This window comes from Hakea prostrata, chromosome 3 (assembly GCF_041222555.1).
Source record: "Hakea prostrata isolate BN-2017 chromosome 3, UWA_Hpros_2, whole genome shotgun sequence".
NCBI classification, from domain to species: domain Eukaryota; kingdom Viridiplantae; phylum Streptophyta; class Magnoliopsida; order Proteales; family Proteaceae; genus Hakea; species Hakea prostrata.
In genome coordinates this window covers 8142314-8162483 of record NC_142602.1, presented here as the reverse complement: position 1 = coordinate 8162483, position 20170 = coordinate 8142314, and the positions used below count along the sequence as shown (strand labels likewise).

Sequence of the window (20170 nt, the reverse complement as noted above, 5' to 3'; positions counted from 1 at the left end):
AACTTATTAATAATTTTAATAAAATACATATAAAAAACTAGGGCTCAATCCACCAAGTGTTGTCGAGTTTTTAAATTGAAAGTTTTATTTGGACGTTTGATAAAACTTATTTGTAGACGCAAAAATACTACCAGCAGTGCTTTAATAGATTTATTATATTCAAATGCCAGGCCCTGTGAATAGCCCTATATGCATATACTTTTGGCCCATGCCAATTTTTCATTCGAGGAACAAATATGACAATAAACTGATATTGCATTAAAATTGTTTATTGACCTATCAATTTTCGTAATTTTTAACTCATGTTGCAAAAATCATTTGAAACATGATAGTTTTGTCGGATGGTTAATGCCAATTTTTTTAGTTAAAAAAAAAAAAACCATAAATTGTTTTTCCATGGATTGTCGAACAGACCCTAATTGTTCATTGATGCTTTATTTCACAACTGATATCTTGAACATAGGTAATCATTTTCCCTTCCCATCCAAGAATGAAAACATTAATAAAGAAAAATAAAAATGTAATTATTGCATGTCTTGCTTCAACGCAAACCAAACAATTGAAAACCCAAAGAGCATTGAAAAAAAAAACAATTGAAACCCCATAGACCATTGAAAGGCCCTCTGAAAGCCTTGTGCAATGATCATCTACGTTCATTCATATAAACGAGTTTTCATCGATTAGGATATAAATTAATTGGGTTAGCCACATTTTCAAGTCATAATGCTCCACTAAACCTCAATTATGTTGTAGACCCACCATGAATTGAGGCCTTTCCTTCCCCGTTTTACATTGACATGGCGTGAACCGGACAAAAGAGGCCAGTAATAATAAGTAGTTAACTGTGGCAGATGAAAAAAATCGTGATGGTGCCATTTCGAACCATGATTAAAAACAAAAAATCGTGTCGATATGTAGTTTTGTTGTCAAAATATTTTGTAATCAGATTTACAGTATGAAAAATATAGTTTTCAATAAAAAAATATGACCATAAGAGCAAGCAAAAGGAAACTATGCGAGTAAAGATGATGGCGTCCGTAGTCTCAACTGACTTGAGACACATTAATCAAGTTTTGTCCGTTAACTTTGGTCAAAGCCAGGATTTAACATTGAGGTTAATAAAACCACGTACAAAGAAGATTAGTGTTGGTATTTCATCAATTGAGATAGGACTATATTAGGTGTCATTTGCCCTTGGGTAGGGGTATTGCTTTAGTATTGCATAAGTAATGTGCATGATGGTCATGTAGTTGTCAGATGATCGATCCCAATCGCTCATCGCCTAAAACTACTTAAGTGAAAAGATATGCAATGAGTGGTCTCTCAGGATTTAAACCCAAACACACGGTGATCATCCAACGGTTGTAGGATGGTCATGCGCGTTAATTACGCAATACTGAAGCAAAACCCCTTGGGTAGCTCCCTTTATGCTTTTGTACCACACATACTAATGGTTCCCACTTGTGAATATAAAAAAACGAACAAGTGTGTCTCATGTGGACCCCACCCCTTATTGTGTAGTTCAACGGTGTCAGGGGAGCACACTATTAAGTCGTAACCGGGGGAGGACCTAGACTCCAATCAAACTATCCCCCTTCTTTTGAGTATGCAAAGGAAAGTAGATTGATTACTATGTTGCAAAAAGCCAAAAATTACAACAAAATAGTACATAAAAGTGGCTATTCATGGTTAGACTTTTGGGACTCACTAGCAACTATACTTACAAGAGGTGAGAAGACATTTGTGAAACCCCCCATGATTTTAGCCCAATAATCCAAATTATAAGCCCGATAACCTAGAGCACAGGTATAAGACAGATATGGGCCATATAGATAGAGACCATTTGATTAGAACCTGAATCAATTGAAGTGGATGATGAAGATGATGAAACTGGGAGTTGTTGAAGTTTGTAAGAATATCTCACTCAAACAATGACAACAGATGTTGAAGGTGGATCAAGAGTTCATTGGCGACATGTTTAGAATGTCTCAAAGATCAAGTAAGACATCCCCTAAGTGTTGATTAAATGTTGGAGCAGAGCCAAGTGAAGAACCACACTCGAAAATACTCTTGTAACAATTCCAGGGGTTATGGTCGATTGGGGTATGAGACTCTGGAGGCAACCCTACCTGGGCGACCCATACTTACGCCCATGATTGAAAATTTACAATTTTGGGTTTTTGGTGTTTGGGATCCCTATTTAATGATTTATTTGACCTAAAACGTGTTATTTTACTCTTAAGCTAATAGATTATGTTATATAGTTTGTGGTAAATAGGAAAAATATTGCGAAAATCGTGCGGAGAGCCTTCTGTTCGCCAATTGAGTTTTTTATAAGATTAATATATTATTTCTCCTTATAGTTACATTATTTTGACTATTCATCGTTAGTGGTTCCTTGTGGATGGATCTCTTATATGATCAAACTAGAAGAGATACAAACCCTATATTTATTATTGTTCTATAGTGATACCACATCCATTCTATTATAACTTTTTATTTGTAGATAAATTTAAGAGAAATCTATTGTTGTCAATAGAATGCTGGATCAGATTTTGTCTATACTTGGACATGGGTCTCCCCAGACAACCGTTATAGGTTGCTGTTCAAGCGACGCGTACCCCTTTAGATTGGTTGACCATGAATTTAAAACCGAATTTTATGACTGTGAATCACTCCCTTGAGTATTCAGGTAAATTGATAAAAGTTGGGTAAATATGATAATATTACAACAACCTAAACTATGGAAAGAGTAGAGGTATCATAAAAAACCTAGTGACCCCACCAAGTCCAATATGAGCTCGATTTTTTCAACCTGCAAAGCAAAATTGGTTTACAAATTACTAAATTCGACCTAATGAATTTACCCTTGGGCCAACCGGCCAAGCTCAACCAGACTCAATGTTAAGGTAATTTAGTTAAGGTTGTATTTATAGTAAAATTTAATATAAGACTGAAAGCAAAACAAGTGCACCGTTGGTCTGTTGCACGGTACATTATGTCGCCGAAATATCGTGACATTTCGGCCAAAAGTAGGCACATTGCTGAAGGGCGACACGAAACCAAACATCGAAACGACAACAACAAAAAATGGTTGAAAAATCGCTGAAAAGTTGCCGCAAAATATCCGCAAAAATTGAAACTTTCACTGCCAACTCTTCACCTTCTCTGACTTCGACGATGGGAAAACCTCACAGTCCTCACCGTTGTTGGTCTTCTCGGGCCTACAACATTTTTCTTCAGTATCCCTCTCTCTCTCTCTCTCTGGCATTTTGCTAGCAATATTTGTCTAAGTCTTTTCGGGTCTCTCTCTAGTTTCAGGTGAAGAGGTGGGCTAGCTGCAGATTTTCGGCCGGGAAGTTACGGAGTTACAGTGTTCCACACTTCCACTGCCTCTATTTCTCTCTCTCTCATTTAAGGTGAATCAGCGGGCTATTTTCGGCCGGCGATCTATGGAGTTCCACACTTCCACTGCTAGTCTCTCTCATTTTAGGTGAAGCAGTGGGTTAACATAAAATTTCTAGATATTTTATGGAGTTCCACCGCCGATCTCTCTCTCTCTTGTTTTAGGTGAAGTAACATGATTTCTAGCAATAGTTTCACCGCCAAAAGTCACCAAAATATAGGCAAAATATCGTCATATTGGTGGTGTCGTCGGCCACTGACACGCAAGTTTTGGCCGACATTTCGAACCTTGGTTTGTTGGTAAAATTGACCCCACTAATTTATATAGCTGTAGTAAACGGACTCATTTGAACTGCGTCAGAAAATACTCTTCATTCGTACCAAAAAAAAAAAAGAAAATGCTCTTCACCTATCACATGATTGGACATAGATTTATCCGCGTTGTGTTCCGGAGTAACAGCGGATAATCTTTTCCATCAGTCAGACAAGTCTCACTTAACGAACCTAAATATTCCGAGTCAGCAAATAAAATCTAATAATACACGATTATTCGTACTTAATCCATCAACTCAGGCGGGCCCGCTGAAAAAAAAGAAGCCTCGTACTTCCTTAAGCTTCTATGATTCAAATCATAACGCCGTTAAATAACGGCAAAGAAGGGCTTGGGTTGCCTTGTTCTAGACGGAGCGACAGTTGAGGTGTCTGCTACTTTCCGATCCACACCCGTGAAAGGAAAAGGAACTGATCTAGTCACTCTGCCAACTTCCGTCGCCGTTTTCTAGGTACCGTTCACTTCTCCTTTTGCCCCACAGCGTGTAGTTTCTCGATTTCATCTTTTTTTTCTTTCTAAGCAAATCTGTTATACTGTTCATCTTGAACGAAAATTTGTTATATACTTATATGTTTGTTCTTGTTCAAGCTGTGAGAAATCGACTTGTGAGCCTTTTCCTTTCTTGCGCGTTATGGATGCAAGCGTTGAGCCGATAGTTGAATCTTCTAAGACCTACGAGGTTTTGTTGTAGTTCGACGCGATGGCCATCAGAGGCGTTGATTTCAAGTGGTGAGTTTGAATCTTTCGTGGAATTGTGAGAACTGTGTAGTTAAATAAAATTCAGTTCGTGTTGTTCTTCATTTTCATTTTTCTGTTGCATCATCTTCCGCAGTAGGGTTCTATCGCCGATTCATGTTAAGGTTTCTTTTGCAGGTATGATGGCTTCTTCCTGTCCATGCTAGCGACAAGTGTGTATCCTCCTTGTTGATATTTATTTATTTTTAAGCGAAGCACATGCGATTTTATATTTCTCATTGAGGAACTCGAACTTAAATGCGTATGTCTTATCCTGTGAGTTATTCTTTGACGCTATGTTTAATAGAATCATTGTTTCGGTCAATTGGAAGCGTTATCATCTCTGTAGATATCCTTTGCATATATGGATTGTGGTGAGCTTTCGGTTCTTGAGGATACATCACTGTCTGATGCAGTCCTTGGATGATTTTCTTATTAGGCTTTTGGAGGATACATAAATTTTGGTCGGTTATATTTCTACTTTTGCTGGTTGTCGTTGTTACAGGTTGACTATACAACTGTCTTTGTTTTCCGGCTATTAATGTTTCTCGACAATGGCCTGGCTGCGGGGATGGGTTTGTAAGTGCTCCTACTGTATGCTGCTAAAGTTGTGGTGATTGATGTCCGCCCGTAGTTTACTTAGCAAGTTGTGCTCTATTTATACCCACAAAATATTAAGCAGCTTGTTTGCAGCAGTCAATTTAAAGTGTGACAATCCTTATATTTATGTTGTCTAAGGTGTCTCGTTATCAATGGAGCAAAGAAACATTTGACTCTGCATGGAGGAGTTTAATATCTTATTGATTTGAAAGCTGACTTTTCAGTTTACTGGGCTGTAACTAGCTAGGTTTGGGACAGGATGTGATAGGGGAATTAAGAGTTGATGCTTATGGATATTAGGGTTTAACGGTATGGGAGGACTTAGACTATAAGGGCTGGTCTCTTTGTTAGGATTTGTTTGTATGAAGGAAAGAGGAACGGCAAATCATGAAAAAATGGAGGATTAAAAAATGAAAAAAGAAGAAGAAGGATTTATGTCATGCTTAATCTGGAACCCAAGTCTACAAGAACATCCAACATGAAAACTGAGCCTTATTGTTTCATCTGGGGCAATAACCTCTGGTTCCTATAAATCTAAATCTTGCTGATATATATTTTGATCTTATATTCCTTTTAGATTTGTTGTATGGGTTTTATGTCATGCTTAATATGCTTTTCATGAACTCTTTGGACTTTGGTACTTGGAGAATTGTTTTTATGTGCAATTGCTTTGAAGGAAAGAATCTAGACGCTTTTGTGTTCCATGCATGGATCGTAATAATCAATTGCCCCTCTTGGGCCTGTTTCACTTACATGCTATCAGGGATCTTGGGTGGCAGCAAAGATATGCTCGCTTCTGTGGAAGAATTGTGGTTCTTTCAATTCTTTCCCTGCTACTTTATCCATTCCTTTGGGCTTGGACTATGATTGGGACCCTTTGGTTTTCTAGTGCAAGAAGCTGTGTAAGTATCTGAATACAGGTACAGCCATACAGGACAGTGATTGCAAACAAATGTTCATTAACATGTGCTTCATTATTTGTTACTGACAGTTACCTGAAGAAGGTCAGAAATGGGGTTTCCTTATCTGGTTGCTTTTCAGCTATTGTGGTCTAATTTGCATTGCCTGCATCTCCACAGCAAAGGTTGGTTGCTTCCTAATGAATCCAGTTATTTCTTATCATCATTAAGGAGTGAATACTCACGTTGATTGGATGTCATCCTTAGATAGTGATATGCTAGTGGTGGAGAAGGACAAGCATGTGCTCAGCATATTCTTTTTTGGTCAGTAGGGATTAGATCTGGTTATTATTGGACTGGTAATTGCATTATATACAGGAAAAACTGTAACAAATGTAATTATATGGTTAGAAGACCTATGGTCTAAGGCATTTATTCATTTGACCATTGTCCTGCCCTCCAAAGAAAGTAGCTTTCTTAAGGAATGTATAGATTATAGTCACACACTCATTTGACTCCTCATTCTCCATGTTTTCAGTCTTTTATTTTTCCATGAACAATTTAATCTCATGCTTTGAAAACCCAAGGGTTCCTTCACAGAGTTTGTCCCTGGAGGTTGAGAAGGCGAATTAAAAATTCATGATGTAAAGCAAAACTAAGCTAAACAGTACACTGAGGTGCTATAGAAAGACTCATGGCCTCCTCTACAACAAATACAAAGCCATTCCCTGTATATGAGCACCCTAAACTAAGAACTATTCATTTACAAATTCAAATCATTTACCCATATACCAGTATGTTAGCCCCCCAGACTCTGTACAGTCAAAATGTTAACTAGTTGATACACATGTTGCTTTTGCTGCATTCCATTTTGGCAGACTCTGGCGTATCAAAAGTGTAAGTATGTATTCTCCTTCCAAACACGTCAAAGCTTGCAGAAGCATTCATTTGCATACTGTGATGTCATCCCCTTTAAAGGGCACGCTTCCTAATCAGTCAGCACCTGATAACCCTGCCCGTTGATATCATTCCTCTTGATCGACTTACAACCCTGTAGAATGACTGCAATTTGTTGATTACTGTACACTTTATGATTCCAATTCATTTGGTTTTATCATAGTCCTTGTGTTCTAAAATAGTTTCTTTGCTTTTGATCTATTAATTCCAATGGATGCCCATTGCCCCCCCCCCCCGGTTAGTGGTCGGTACGAAGGGAAGCGCATCTGCTACGTGCTCAACAAGGGATACCAATTTCAGAATTTGGTGTAAGTTATTCCTTGGGTTGGATTTTTTGTTTAGTACTTTCATGATATTTTCCTTTTGTAGTTCTATTACTGTGTCAATAGTTCTCTTTCTATCTGAGCATGAAAGTTAAAAATTATAACAAGTGGACAGTTCACACACCAAAGGGATGTTCTTGGGTTCCACCAAGTGTTGGCCTTGCATTGTGAAGGATCCCTAGCAAATTTTAGAGCTACCTTTAGAGCATTGATTAGAAATTGGGAAGGTTTTCCAGTTGTGCCATATGTAGGAGTGAGTCATGATATCTCCATACTGAATATGGAGCTGCTGGCCATCTGAAAGGGTATCAGCTTATGTATTGCAAAAGGAAAAGGACTCCCTGAAATATCAGTTGGATCTGATTCGAAATTGCCAGTAGATATGCTTAATGGAAAGTGAGGTGAGATGTGGAATGCCCAGACTTATAAGAGTGCTATTTGAACCTGTATAAGGGTTGCATAGGAAAGATCTCCTTGTTTGGAGGGAACAAAACCAACCAGCAGCCTAATGGCTGGTCTAGCTTCTAGTGCCCCAGAAGTCACTCTGCTTTCAAATGAATTTGATGCAGATCTGGTGACTTCGGTACAGGCAGATATGAGGTGTACCATAGAAACTAAAGTTTCATAATTAGTTCTAGTTTTGCTGTCGATTGCAGGGCTTGTCCTGCTTGGCTCAGGGACCTCACCCCCTTCGTAGATTATCTAGAAAGGGTTCTCTGAGGTTGCCTATTTTGGACATTTTCTTCCTCAATGCACAAAGTTTACCTATCTGATGCAAACCGAATCTAGGGCTAGGGGTAATTTTGGGAATTTCCCTAGATTTAGGGTTTCCCAGGGATTCCATCAAAAGGGATGGGCGTTTCAGGGTCTTAGGATCTCTTAGAGCTTCAAGTAATGCTGCAGGAACAGCAAATCAGTTCTGAACTTCACTGTGATTTTGATTTCCGGATCTGACATTTGAACTAAAGGTCAAAATTAGGGTTAGGGTTCAGGGTGGGTTGGATCTGTCTTTGCTGGTTTTGCACGAAGGTTTAAGAAGGCCTGTTATATCTAATTGGGGGGGGGGGTTTAGAAGCTTTGAAATTCTGCAGCATTCTTCCAAGGGTAGAAGATGAAGTGCAGAAATTTTCTGGATTAAGGAAATTGGGTTGATTGCGGAGAATAACTTTAGGGAAACAGTCAAGGGTGTGGTGCGATCCTAGGGGAAGTGAAAAGGGACCTAGAGGGGCTTAGGAAGATGGTTAACAAAGGGTTGGGGCTGATGCTATCTCAGGGAACAAGGGGGAAAAAAGGGGGGGGGGGGGAGGGCTACGGTTGCTAGGGGAAGGGGTAGAGTTTGGTGAACTAGAAGGGGAAGGGAGAGCGAGTAGGTGTGATGGGGTGGTTTTAGGTCTAAGCAAGAGAGGGAGGGGACTGGGATGGGTTGCAATGGAGGGGAGGGGCTGTACTTACTTGGGAAAGCTAGAAGTAGGTTGCTGCTGAGGTTGAAGAAGAAGAGCTTTCAAAGTTGCAGAAAACACTGGCACAATCAAGCCACATGCCTCCACCTTGGGAAACCCATGACTTCTTTCAAGCCTTTCTTCAACTCAATTTTTATTCATCAAAAAACTGAAAATTATATTGGAGTATTGGACTAATGGGCTATTTATAGCCTTTAAAAAGAGACTTGAACTTGGGTTTGGATTCCCTATGGGATAAGGTCCCAACTCTTGACCAAAACACTCAAAATGGAATCAAATTACTTAAAGACCTCAACCCTAGATTTGGAATCTACTAATCACATGCTTAATTAAATGTTAAGTTAAAAAGCATATGCTAATTAAGATAACTTTGGACTCAAACAAACAACTGCTAATCGAAATGAAGCTCTGAAATAACTCACAAACTAATAAACTAGGACTCCGACTAACCAAAGAAAAGTAGAAAAGGACTCCTCAAAAATAGCTGGAACTATTTCCAGCTAAATAGGACTCGAACCAGGGGTGGATAATGACCAAATTACCCCTGTATTGGTTCGGCCCCCTCTGGGCTTGACACAATCTGCTAAAGTGCCTGTGCCCTCTTTCAGCCCTTCTTGGGCTGTCCCTAGCTGGTTACATCACTATTGGAAAAGACAAGGAGAAGATCTTAGCTAAATAATTGGCAGCACTATTAGTGGATGCATCCTTTCCTCCAAGGAACAGCATTTTTCTATATGTGCTGACAAGTTTTGTCCTTTTGATAAAATGGAGATTGCCAGTTGGTACATAGACATCTTTATCCATTTAATAATAGGTAAAACAAATCAACAATCTCTACCTCATGTGATGTAGTCCTAGATTGATAGATGATCAATTAGGAGCCGGTTCTTCCAAAATCTTGTTCACAACCAACTTATGGGACAAATAGGTTTGTTAGATTTTGTTAGGGCTTGTGAGGTGGGTTTTGTGAGATGGGTCAATGGATGCTTCTATGGCTGAAGTTGAGAATGACTTTTTTTTTTTTTTTTTTTTTTTGGGGGGGGGGGGTTGGTGTGGGTGTGGTTAGGTTTCAATGTGAAAGGGTGATTTCTTGAAAATGGGAAGGAAACAGAGATAGGTGATTTCTTGAAAATGGGAAGGAAACAGAGATATCACCAAGTGATGTGTTTGACTGACCTAGGGGTTTTAGAACGTGTGAAACTTGGATAAATTGGAGGTTGAATGGTGGGTTATCAAGTGGGTTAGCAGGTTGGATAAATGGGGAGAAAAGTAGAAAACAGAGATATCACCAGATCAAGTTCATGTCAAGCATGAGGGTTAGGGCTGTTAAAATGGGCTGAAGTTTGGAGGGATGTAAGGATACACTAATATGATCCTCCAAGTTTGGTTGGATTTGGATGGCTATATTGGAAGATATGAGGTTTCAACTCTTTTGAGGGTTTTAAGGAGTGCAAAATACTGGAACCTTGCTGGTCTATAGGGTTAGGATGATGGGAATAGGCTGTAACTTGGTGTGTATGGGTGATGGTTAGCGTCTGGGACGCATCAGATGGTTAGATTGGTCTAGACTTTGAATTTTGGTTTCCTGGGATGTCTGGAAATTCAAGAAAAATCAACAACATGGGGAAGAAATGTGATAGGAGAGGGGGGGGGGGGGGGGGGGATAGAGGGGAGCTTTGTTGTGGATTTACTGGGGTGGCTGTATAGGATGATTCCTCAACTAAATGAAGGATCTCGACTTCTCCTTACCAAAAATCTTTTATCAAAACCTTGGAGATACCTTAGCAGGGATGAAAGACTATTTAAACTCAAAACAGTAAAGAAAATAAGATAATTGGCAGCAAAGTTGGATGGTTTCATAAGACTTGGACTTAAACTGAAATTAGGAAATCGCTTCGGCTTGACTTTTCGTTTTTTTAAATTGACCCTTACATGGACTCCCCACCGTGGGCTGCTTTATTTCAACTCAAAGGATAATAAAATAACAGAGTTAATTAATAAAAACATGAATGAACTAAACTGTCTCTGACTTTAAGTTGGGCAGAAGTACAAGAATGCCCTTATCCAACTGAAGTTTGTCGGACTTGAAAAGGATAGTGTACTATAAAGCTACTAATGTGCTCCTGGACAACAAACCTTGGGCTTTGCTTGGGCTTCTTACTACCGACCGAATTTGAAGGCCCTACGTAGGCATATCAGTAATAGTCTCTCTTTCTGATCATGCAAGTACAAAAAGATCAAGGCATACACATGTTAGTGGTGGGCTTGTCCCTTTGGCATCCTCCCTTTCCAAAAGCATTATGGGTGTGTTGGAAACTTTTCTAAAAGAAAGTTCTACTTCACTAAAGGCTTTTGACTTTGCCATATGATTGGTTACTTATTGTTTAGCATGAATGTCAACCCATCAACTTTGAGGTATGGGCTAACCCTCATCAAAATTCCCCTCAAAATTGTATTCTACATAAAAATTTTACTCTATGTAAAAGTTGTCTTGTTTTTCAACGTTTGCCCCCCCCCCCTTTTATGTCAAAAGGCTCAAAGCAAGTAGTGTGAAGTGTTACCTTTTGTGTTTTTAATGGAACCTTGTAGAGTCTTAAATGCAATGATCTGTGGAAAACTTTCATATAAGATGGTCCACTCTATTCCTCTAAACCACCCGCTCCAAAAAAATAGTACATACAAACCATGGTCCATGAGTGTTGCTTTTTGGGGCATTTTGGACCAAAGGTTGCTATTTTTGAACATTTGTAATTGTCCCCTCCCCCCTTCATCTCTGTTAGAAAACAAGCATTAAATAATCAGAACAACAGTTGAACTTGAACAGAGAAAAGAGAGAAGAAGAAGAAGAGAAGAGAGATGAAGAACCAGTAGAAGAGGCCTGTGATTCTTGCTTAAGAGTCTAGAATCACAGAGCCCTTTTATTTATGGCTTCTAATGAATCTAATACAACTTGAGAGACAAGCAATTGTCCTCTAGAAAAAGGAAACAAAAAATTACAACTTTAGTAACTTCCTAGCTCCTAAAATAGAAAATTCTGAAAATAGAAACTATGCTTTCTAAAAACTCCCAAAACTTATGTAGCAAGACTCCTACATTAGAAATAGAAACTATGCAGTTTTTACTGTTCACGTGAACAGTAACATGAGCAGTAAAATAGTCCAGACTTGCATATACTTCAACACTCCCCCTCAAGCTGGAGTGTACACAAAGAAAACTTCACACTCCAGCTTGCACAATAAGAATAAACTTGAAAGGTAGCACCAATCTTGAATCGTGTAGCAATGGTAGACGTCAATAAACACTAAGAAAACTTCACCCAAGAGATAATCAACACCAACTTAAAAAAACTTTAATTCTTCATGTCAATAGAACTATCCAATAATAAGAACAATCGACGATGTTGAAGACGAAGAAAGTCCATAAGTATAACATGATCAAAGATACTATCCATATAAGGCCGGTAGTAGGAGAAATATCCACACTAAATCTTCAAAATTGCAACTCCAATGTCCATAAGTATAGCAGGATTAAAGACACCATCCACATAATGCCGGTAGTAGGGAGAAATATCCATACTAAATCTTCAAAATTACAACTCCAATGTCCATATAAATGCTTCACAAGAAGGCAAGTAATAGGCAAAGTATAGGTAGGTAAAAGGCAATATTGATTACTGTGGACCAAGTAGTTAGGTAAAAGACAGTATAGGTTACTGTGGACCAAGTAGGTAAGGTAGTATGGGTTACTATGGACCAAATAAATAAGGTAAAAGACAGTATGGGTTACTGCAGACCAAATAGGTGAGGTAAAAGACAGTATGAGTTACTGTGGACCAAGTAGGTGAGGTAAAAGACAGTATGGGTTACTGCGGACCAATTAGGTGAGGTAAAAGACAATATGGGTTACTGCGGACCAAGTAGGTAAGGTAAAAGACAGTATGAGTTACTGTGGACCAAATAGATAAGGTAAAAGACAATATGGGTTACTGCGGACCAAGTAGGTAAGGTAAAAGATAGTATGGGTTACTACGGACCAAGTAGGTAAGGTAGTATGGGTTACTACGGACCAAGTAGTTAGGTAAAGGACAATATAGGTAAAGACATGTAATGATATCGTTGTAGAATGCCATAAGTTGAGAACAAATATCTTCACAAATAATATCCATCAGCACATCTTGAGTAGATATAGAATAAGGTACCATTCTCCCCCTCACGTGTAGCATTACACGTGGACAATTAATGATGACCAGTGACAAGCATCTTAAAGTATGAACACAAAAGAAACCTAAGAAGGAAAAGTAGCAGCCACAGAGCAGTGTATTATTCACCAATAAAGTTGATCAAGCAGCAGAAAATCGTCTTACAGGACAAAGTTTTGTGCACCAAGGGGGAAAAAAATTTCTGGACCACCGCTAACCCTTAGGCAGGAGCAAATTAGATAAAAAAAAAATATATTGAACCAACTTGGAATCTCAAAATTGCAGTAGTCGTTGCAGCAATCCACTCAAAAGAAGTGCAATAACGTTGCTGCAGTAGCAGATAATATAAGATCTCGGACCATAGCAGCAAACTTCTGCTAGATTTGAAACTCTAACAGATCCCGATATGAAGGGAAAATAGTCCTCTAGGTCTTTGTAGAAGTATTAGATAAAAAGAAGGCTAAACTTGATTCTGAAATAAACAATGGAAGAAGTAGTAAAGCAAGAAGGTAGTAGCAGAATTTTTCAGAAGAGAGAAATTCAATGAAACTGGGGTACTAGTATACGACTTGCAACTAAACTTATAGCACAAACAATGGAAGACAATACTTAGGTCTTGCAATCCGAATTATGGGCATATCTTTGCAAGAATCAAGAGGAATCCCAAGACATCAGTATAGTGCAGATTGAACTTAAGATTTGCACAAAAAAAAAGGGTAGTAGCAGCCTCAATTGAATCAAATAGGTAGACATATCCCCAGAAAGCTTAGGGCCTTTTTGTAGTATTAATACATAGATACTTGGTGCTTCAAAAGTTAAAGAAGAAGGACAGCCATGCACAATTACTGCAGCGAAGGTTGGGGCTGCCCTAGATAAGAAAAGGAAAAAAAAAGGAGAAAAAAAACTGGGCAGCCAAGAGAGAGAAAACGGTCCCTAAGTTGATTAAACTTGCTTTGATACCATGTTAGAAAACAAGCATTAAATAATCAGAACAGCAGTTGAACTTGAACAGAGAAAAGAGAGAAGGAGAAGAAGAGAAGAGAGATGAAGACCGAGTAGAAGAGGCCTGTGATTCTTGCTTAAGAGTCTAGAATCACAGAGCCCTTTTATTTATAGCTTCTAATGAATCTAATACAACTTGAGAGACAAGTAATTGTCCTCTAGAAAAAGGAAACAAAAAATTACAACTTTAGTAACTTCCTAGCTCCTAAAATAGAAAATTCTGAAAATAGAAACTACCACCAAAATAGAAACTATGCTTTCTAAAAACTCCCAAAACTTATGTAGCAAGACTCCTACATTAGAAATAGAAACTATGCAGTTTTTACTGTTCACGTGAACGGTAGGTAACATGAGCATTAAAATAGTCCAGACTTGCATATACTTAAAAAATGTCAAAAGGCTCAAAGCAAGTAGTGTGAAATATTTCCTTTTGTGTTTTTAGTGGAACCTTGCAGAGTCTTAAATACAATGAACCATGGAATTTTTTCATGTAAGATGGTCCACTCTGTTTCCCTAAACCATGCCTTCCAAAAAAACAGTACATACAAACCATGGTCCATGATTTGCTTTTTTGGGGCATTTTCGACCCAAGGTTGCTACTTTTGAACATTTGTAAATTGAGGAGAAAAAAAGAAGAGTTTTTTTTTTCTTGGGGGGGGGGGGGAGGACTTAATGTGGAGCAATGACTTGTGAACCACTTCCATTGAAAAAGAAAAGATTCATTTGCATGTCCAACCAGCCTAAAGGAAATAATAAAGTCCACCCTCTGTGACTTTTAAGATATGATTCACGGTGGTTTTAGTAGAAAGTGAAAAATAATTTTATATATCCAGGAAGTGGTTGAATCATTAAAGTAAGTATTTGATAGAATTGAAAGATAAATTCATTACCAGAAAGAGCAAATTATGGAAGTTTAAAATAGACTCAGTTTTACGTATCCCATCTGTTTGTTACTTGCTAAAGCCAGTTTACCATACCTAGGCCCATATATTCTTGCCAGTTCAAAACCACACCGTTGTTCTTTTGATACCAGCTTTTGTAATTTTTTTTGGGTTTCTGACAATGATAATGCAGCACATATTTTTCGACGAATTACTTCAATACTTCTTCTCCCTTATTTCTTCCGTGAACCCAGGCCTTCATGATATGTAGTGCTACTAGCACTTCTCAGTAAAAGGACCAGGTCAAGGCCAGAACGGAAGTGGGTCAAGGTGCTAAGGGACACCTTGATTAATTGTAGCTTACCAGAGGAAGCCTTGATTGAGTGCAGTGGTGAAACTTACAGTTCTGTGCTTCTGTTCTTTCTTAATGAGCAAATTGTATTGCTGATTGCCACTGAGAAAGCTGCCTGTTGTTCGCCTGCTTTTCTATGCTCCTTGAATCAGATCATGTTTCGTCAAAAGGCCCTATTTTTTCTGTTTTAGGTTTTGGTTGACATGATCCGGGTGCCTGATTGGGCTTTTGAGGCTGCTGCTGGTCAGGAGATGAGAGGGATGGGCCAAGACACAGCTGCATACCATCCAGGACTTTACTTGTCTGCAACACAGGTAATTGCTAGTACAGGCACTCTGCCTTAATCGTGAAGTTTTTTGGGCCCATGGTTATTGTTTGATTTTTATAAACATGGGAGTCATTTTTGGCTCTAATTTCCAACATGAATTATGCTCAGATTTGGTTTTACGGATCTTGATTTTCTGTGCTTTGACTAACACCCTGAGAAGTGATGAAGTTGATGCCGGCTGAAACACCATCTTGGGGGTAATGTGCCTGCCTACTGTATATGAGCAGTGACGTCAAAAGTCATTTAAAGCAACTTTTATTAGGATACTATGTAAATACAGAATTTCAGGAGTGGATCCATATACAGAAATTTCAGATTAATTTTAAGCAATAGCATCTCTTTCCTCTTGCTTCAGATATTGTCCATACCTAATAGAGATGATACTTGCATCTTTCTAAGCATCCGATGGCACAGTAGTTTATTTTTATGTCAGTCCTATTGAGCTCATCTTTGGTGTCTAAGAAAAGGAGTGAACCAGGGTTCTCAGAACGGGTCACAAGCCCATCAAATAGGGGCTCAAGTTTGGTCGCAGGAAAGAGGGCTCATTCGGAAATAATTTTGTTGGAATAGTATTTGTAAACAATCCAGGAACCTATAAACAAAACCTGATAAAGAGAAGAGGGATTGAGGAAGAAGAAGAAAACAAGAGAAGAGAAAGAAGATGGCTGTAACTGTGGGTGTCACAACCTTATGTTGAGAGTCCTACTTCATTCAATATAAAACATAACCTTTTCCCGGAATAAAAGGAAACACATCATAAACAATAAAGTTACCATTCAATACGCTAGTCACATGAACAGTGCTGTGAATTCTTTAGTCGATAACTTCCTACACTGACCCTTAAGCTAAAGCAAGTTGTACATAGGACTTTATCCTGTTATTGTTGGTAGTTTTTGGGTTCTTCTGGCCTCAGGTAAGTCCCCTTGTTTCTAGGCTGTTATGTCAATAGGCATATCTTTCTTCTTTCTAAATAAAGGATCCATTTTGTCAAAGAAGTAATATTAAATGATTTCTTCTAAAATACCAGACTGTACAACTAGTGTTACTCTTGGATTGTTTCTTGTTAAATTTCCATATTGGCTGATACAGATTTGTGTCCCTTGGTTATGTTGTATAGTTGTGCCGGGACTTTGCAATATTTGATTGATCATAATTCTGTATATTCCATTTACTAGAAAAGTTCCCAGGGATTTCATTAGGGGAATGTTTTCAATAAAAATTCATTACTCTCAGGAATCTGACTGCTTTTTATTTTTATTTTTGCATGTGTGTGTTGGTTGGTTCCATGCAGAGAGAAGCAGTGGAGGCACTTATACAAGAACTTCCAAAATTCAGGCTGAAAGCTGTTCCGACTGATTGCAGTGAGTGCCCAATCTGCCTTGAAGAGTTCCGAGTAGGTAATGAGGTTGGTATTTCCTTTTGAGTTACTCCAAATTGTCAAGCATTTTGGAAGTGTCATTAGCCTTTTCTTTTTAACAAGGGACGGGAGTGATGCTATTGGTGAATCAATCCTTCTGGATCCTTTTTCCATTGAGTAATTAAATATTGCCATCGTGCCATGTATATGTATATTTAAGTCAGGATCACGCACGCACATAGGGAGAAATTTCCCTATCCACATTGTTAGATTCATGACATGTGTCTAATCCAAAACAAAATCCTCTTTTGTAGGTAATTAACTAAAATAGAATCTTACACCATTTACAACTGTTTTTTCTTTTATTTCCAATTAAAATTTGTTATTTTTAATTTTTTCACATTAACTTGAGAAAACGGATCCCACTAATGTAGAAATCTGAAATCTTCTCTCCCTCACCCTCTCCGTTTCCACTTCCATTCATTTTCTCTTTCTATCTCTCTCTCTCTCTCTCTTTTTCCCTCGACTTGCCCACTTCCATTAATTCTTTGTAGCATGCAACACAGTCTCCCTCTTGTCTGTAGGATAGTAAATGCAATTATAGTCCAATTTTCCTCCAATGCCAAATTGAGTTGTATAAGGGTATTGAGTTAAAACAAAACTTCACCATCAAGGTCACTTTTGAGTATATTTGTAGAAATCAATACAGAAAGAAGTTGCATAAACTCTATTATTCTCTAAAATGAGTATATAAGAAGGTTTCTTGACCCATCCCATTACTTTATGCACCTGCTACCATTTTATAGACAAGATCCAAGCCACTTGATTGTACCTTGTCCAAATGTTAAAACTAAATATTACTTTGAATAGGACAAGACTACAATTGAACAAAGACATTTCTACAGTTAAGCACATTGTGATAACTTTTAAAATTTCTCTCTTTGTTTGTTTGATCCAGATGTCCTTTTCCTCTTAGTATTCTTTAGAATTTTTGTTTTGTATTATCATTACAGTCTGAACAAGAGAGACAGAAGAGAAAAGAACGCTGAGGGAGGGAGGGGAGGGAGGGAGGGAGAGAGGGAGAGAGAGAGAGAGAGAAGAAGTGGGGGACAGAGAGGGAAAAGAGAGAGAGAAGGAATGGAGGAAACAGAAGGGGGGAGTGGCAGGAGAGAGAATGCATGGAAAGTGGAGATGGAGAGTGAGGGAGAGATAAGATTTCAGACTTCTACATTAAGTGGGATCTGATTTTGTTTTATTAAGTTAATATATAAAAAATCAAAAAAACTAAAAATGAATTGGAAACAAAAGAGAAAGCAGTTCTTAATGGTGTTAGGTTCTATTTTAGTCAATTATCTATAAAAGAGGATTTTTCTTTTCAGATTGGACACATGTTAGGAATACCATATGAGTTGGAAAATTTACGCTTTATGCTGGTGGACAAGCCAGACTTTTTATGTTTCAACGTTTCTTTCCAACTGCTGGTTTCCCTTCGACCCTTAAGTGGGGGCACTTTGAATGCTTCTTCCATCTTGTTTGTGAATCAAGCCCGCTTGATTGATTTTTACTGTCTAAGCAGTAGCTTTTTGTACTTTTAACTGCTGGACTTTAAGATCACAGCCAAGAAGTTGCATCAATGGTGGTCTTTACCTATGATAAGCAGGAGCACAGCGTGGAGGGTTTATGACAGAGATAGCTTACTGCATATTTTTCCTATGTAAGATTTTTGGAAATGTTAAGCTCCAACTTTCTCACTATGACTTCTGCAGGTTCGTGGGCTCCCGTGTGCACACAATTTTCATGTAGAGTGCATTGATGAGTGGCTTCGGCTAAATGTGAAGTGTCCCCGTTGCAGATGCTCTGTCTTCCCTAACCTTGATCTCAGTGCCCTCTCCAATCTCCATGCTGATGCAAGTGTTGTGACCACTACTCGCTACATGCGATCTCAGCCCGTTGGCCAGAGTTATCTGTTGAGGTTGCAGGGGCTGCTCAGACCAATCCGTACAGAGAATGCGGTACCAGTCAATGACATGCAAAGTGCCATGGAAGCTGCTGAGGATGGAAGATCGGAAACTGTAACTCAAGAGTGCACGGGCATTACTCCTGCTCCATTGATAGTTGTTCAGTCGAACCAGCTTCAGCATTAACAGTACTCAGATTCCTAGTTCTATGCCCTATTGTGCGTCTTTTTCTCCTTGGGGGGCATGGGGGGGGGGGTGTTGGGTTGTTTTGCCTCTAAAGGTACCCTATCTCATGCCATGGCACATTGTTTTTACTTAGCTTTTACAGAGATAAAAATAGTTGTTGAGAGTTGCGTCACTCACCCACCCTTGGGAATTATAAGAATAAAGCCAATGAAATCTCATTGAGCTTTGGTTGTTTGTAAAGTAAGAGGGAAGTGAAGTCAAAATGCCTACGAGCAGTCCATTGAAGGGTTGAAAAACTTTTTATTTGCTTTCAACTGGGCGTAGGTTGGCTGACTTTTTAACTATAGGAGCTTACAGGTGAACTGAAAACAGGTTGGCTGACTTCCTTACTATAGGAGCTTACGGATTTAATTTGTGTAGATTTTTGCTACCCCTCTTCCCTCTCCTAATTTAATCCTAATTTTGTAAATTTCATGTCCTTTTCTTGGACTGCTTTGAGTTAATAAATTTTGGTTTGAAAGATAATTGCGAGACTGGAATTTCTTTAATCATTTCCTCACATGTTTGCTGCTGCCTCACGTGTCACTCGTGGTTTACGTTCTAACATGCCCTTTCTGCGTTTTCCGAAAAAAATGAAATGAAAATGGTATCTCACACTGAATATACCGGTACAGGTAAGTTGATGGAATCACTGTGCCATGTGGGCCTATGGTTTCGTTTCTTATTACTTTCTGAAAAGCGCGATATGTAAATATGTAATACAAGGCTAAAATCCTTATTTTTACGATATTTTGAAACCCACAGCGATCCTTTATTCATGGTTGATGTCTCTTTTGGCGTAAGTCTGAATAATTCTTTTCCAATTTAATTTTTTCTTTATTGCAATTTGACATCTGCTGAGTAGAAGGTATCACATAAATCTTTGTCATTCTTCTATGTCATTGATTCCTTTCACATATTGGACTTCTTCATGCCAAAGATAAATATGATGAATTTTGGTATTTAAAAAATTGGTAAGGAAAATAAATATTTTAAAAATGTTTGCCTACCTGAAATTCTCATTTATCCATAGCCTCCGTGCATTTTCTGTTAATAATGCTTCTCAAATAAAAATTAATATTAGTAATAAAAGGTTTAATCGATAAAATTTATCAGGTGGTGACATTAATATTACGGGTAACTTGGGGTAGCACTGAAT

The 20170-nt window shown here is 38.4% G+C and overlaps 1 protein-coding gene across 2 annotated transcripts; it reads left to right on the top strand.

Moving 5' to 3' along the window:
• Positions 1–4034: 4034 nt before the first annotated feature.
• Positions 4035–19536, top strand: LOC149020578 (E3 ubiquitin-protein ligase SIS3-like). Of its 2 annotated transcripts, XM_089148759.1 has the most exons (11): positions 4035–4187; positions 4325–4465; positions 4610–4648; positions 4779–4845; positions 4977–5050; positions 5835–5973; positions 6063–6155; positions 7170–7235; positions 15335–15457; positions 16763–16876; positions 18595–19532. In XM_089148759.1, the coding sequence occupies exons 2-11, from the start codon at positions 4437–4439 to the stop codon at positions 18970–18972; spliced, it is 1122 nt and encodes a 373-aa protein (XP_089004885.1). In that variant the 5' UTR covers positions 4035–4187; positions 4325–4436; the 3' UTR covers positions 18973–19532. The 2 variants fall into 2 exon arrangements, with proteins under 2 accessions (XP_089004885.1, XP_089004886.1); XM_089148760.1 differs by lacking the exons at positions 4779–4845; positions 4977–5050 and having other exon boundaries at positions 18595–19536.
• Positions 19537–20170: the final 634 nt, after the last annotated feature.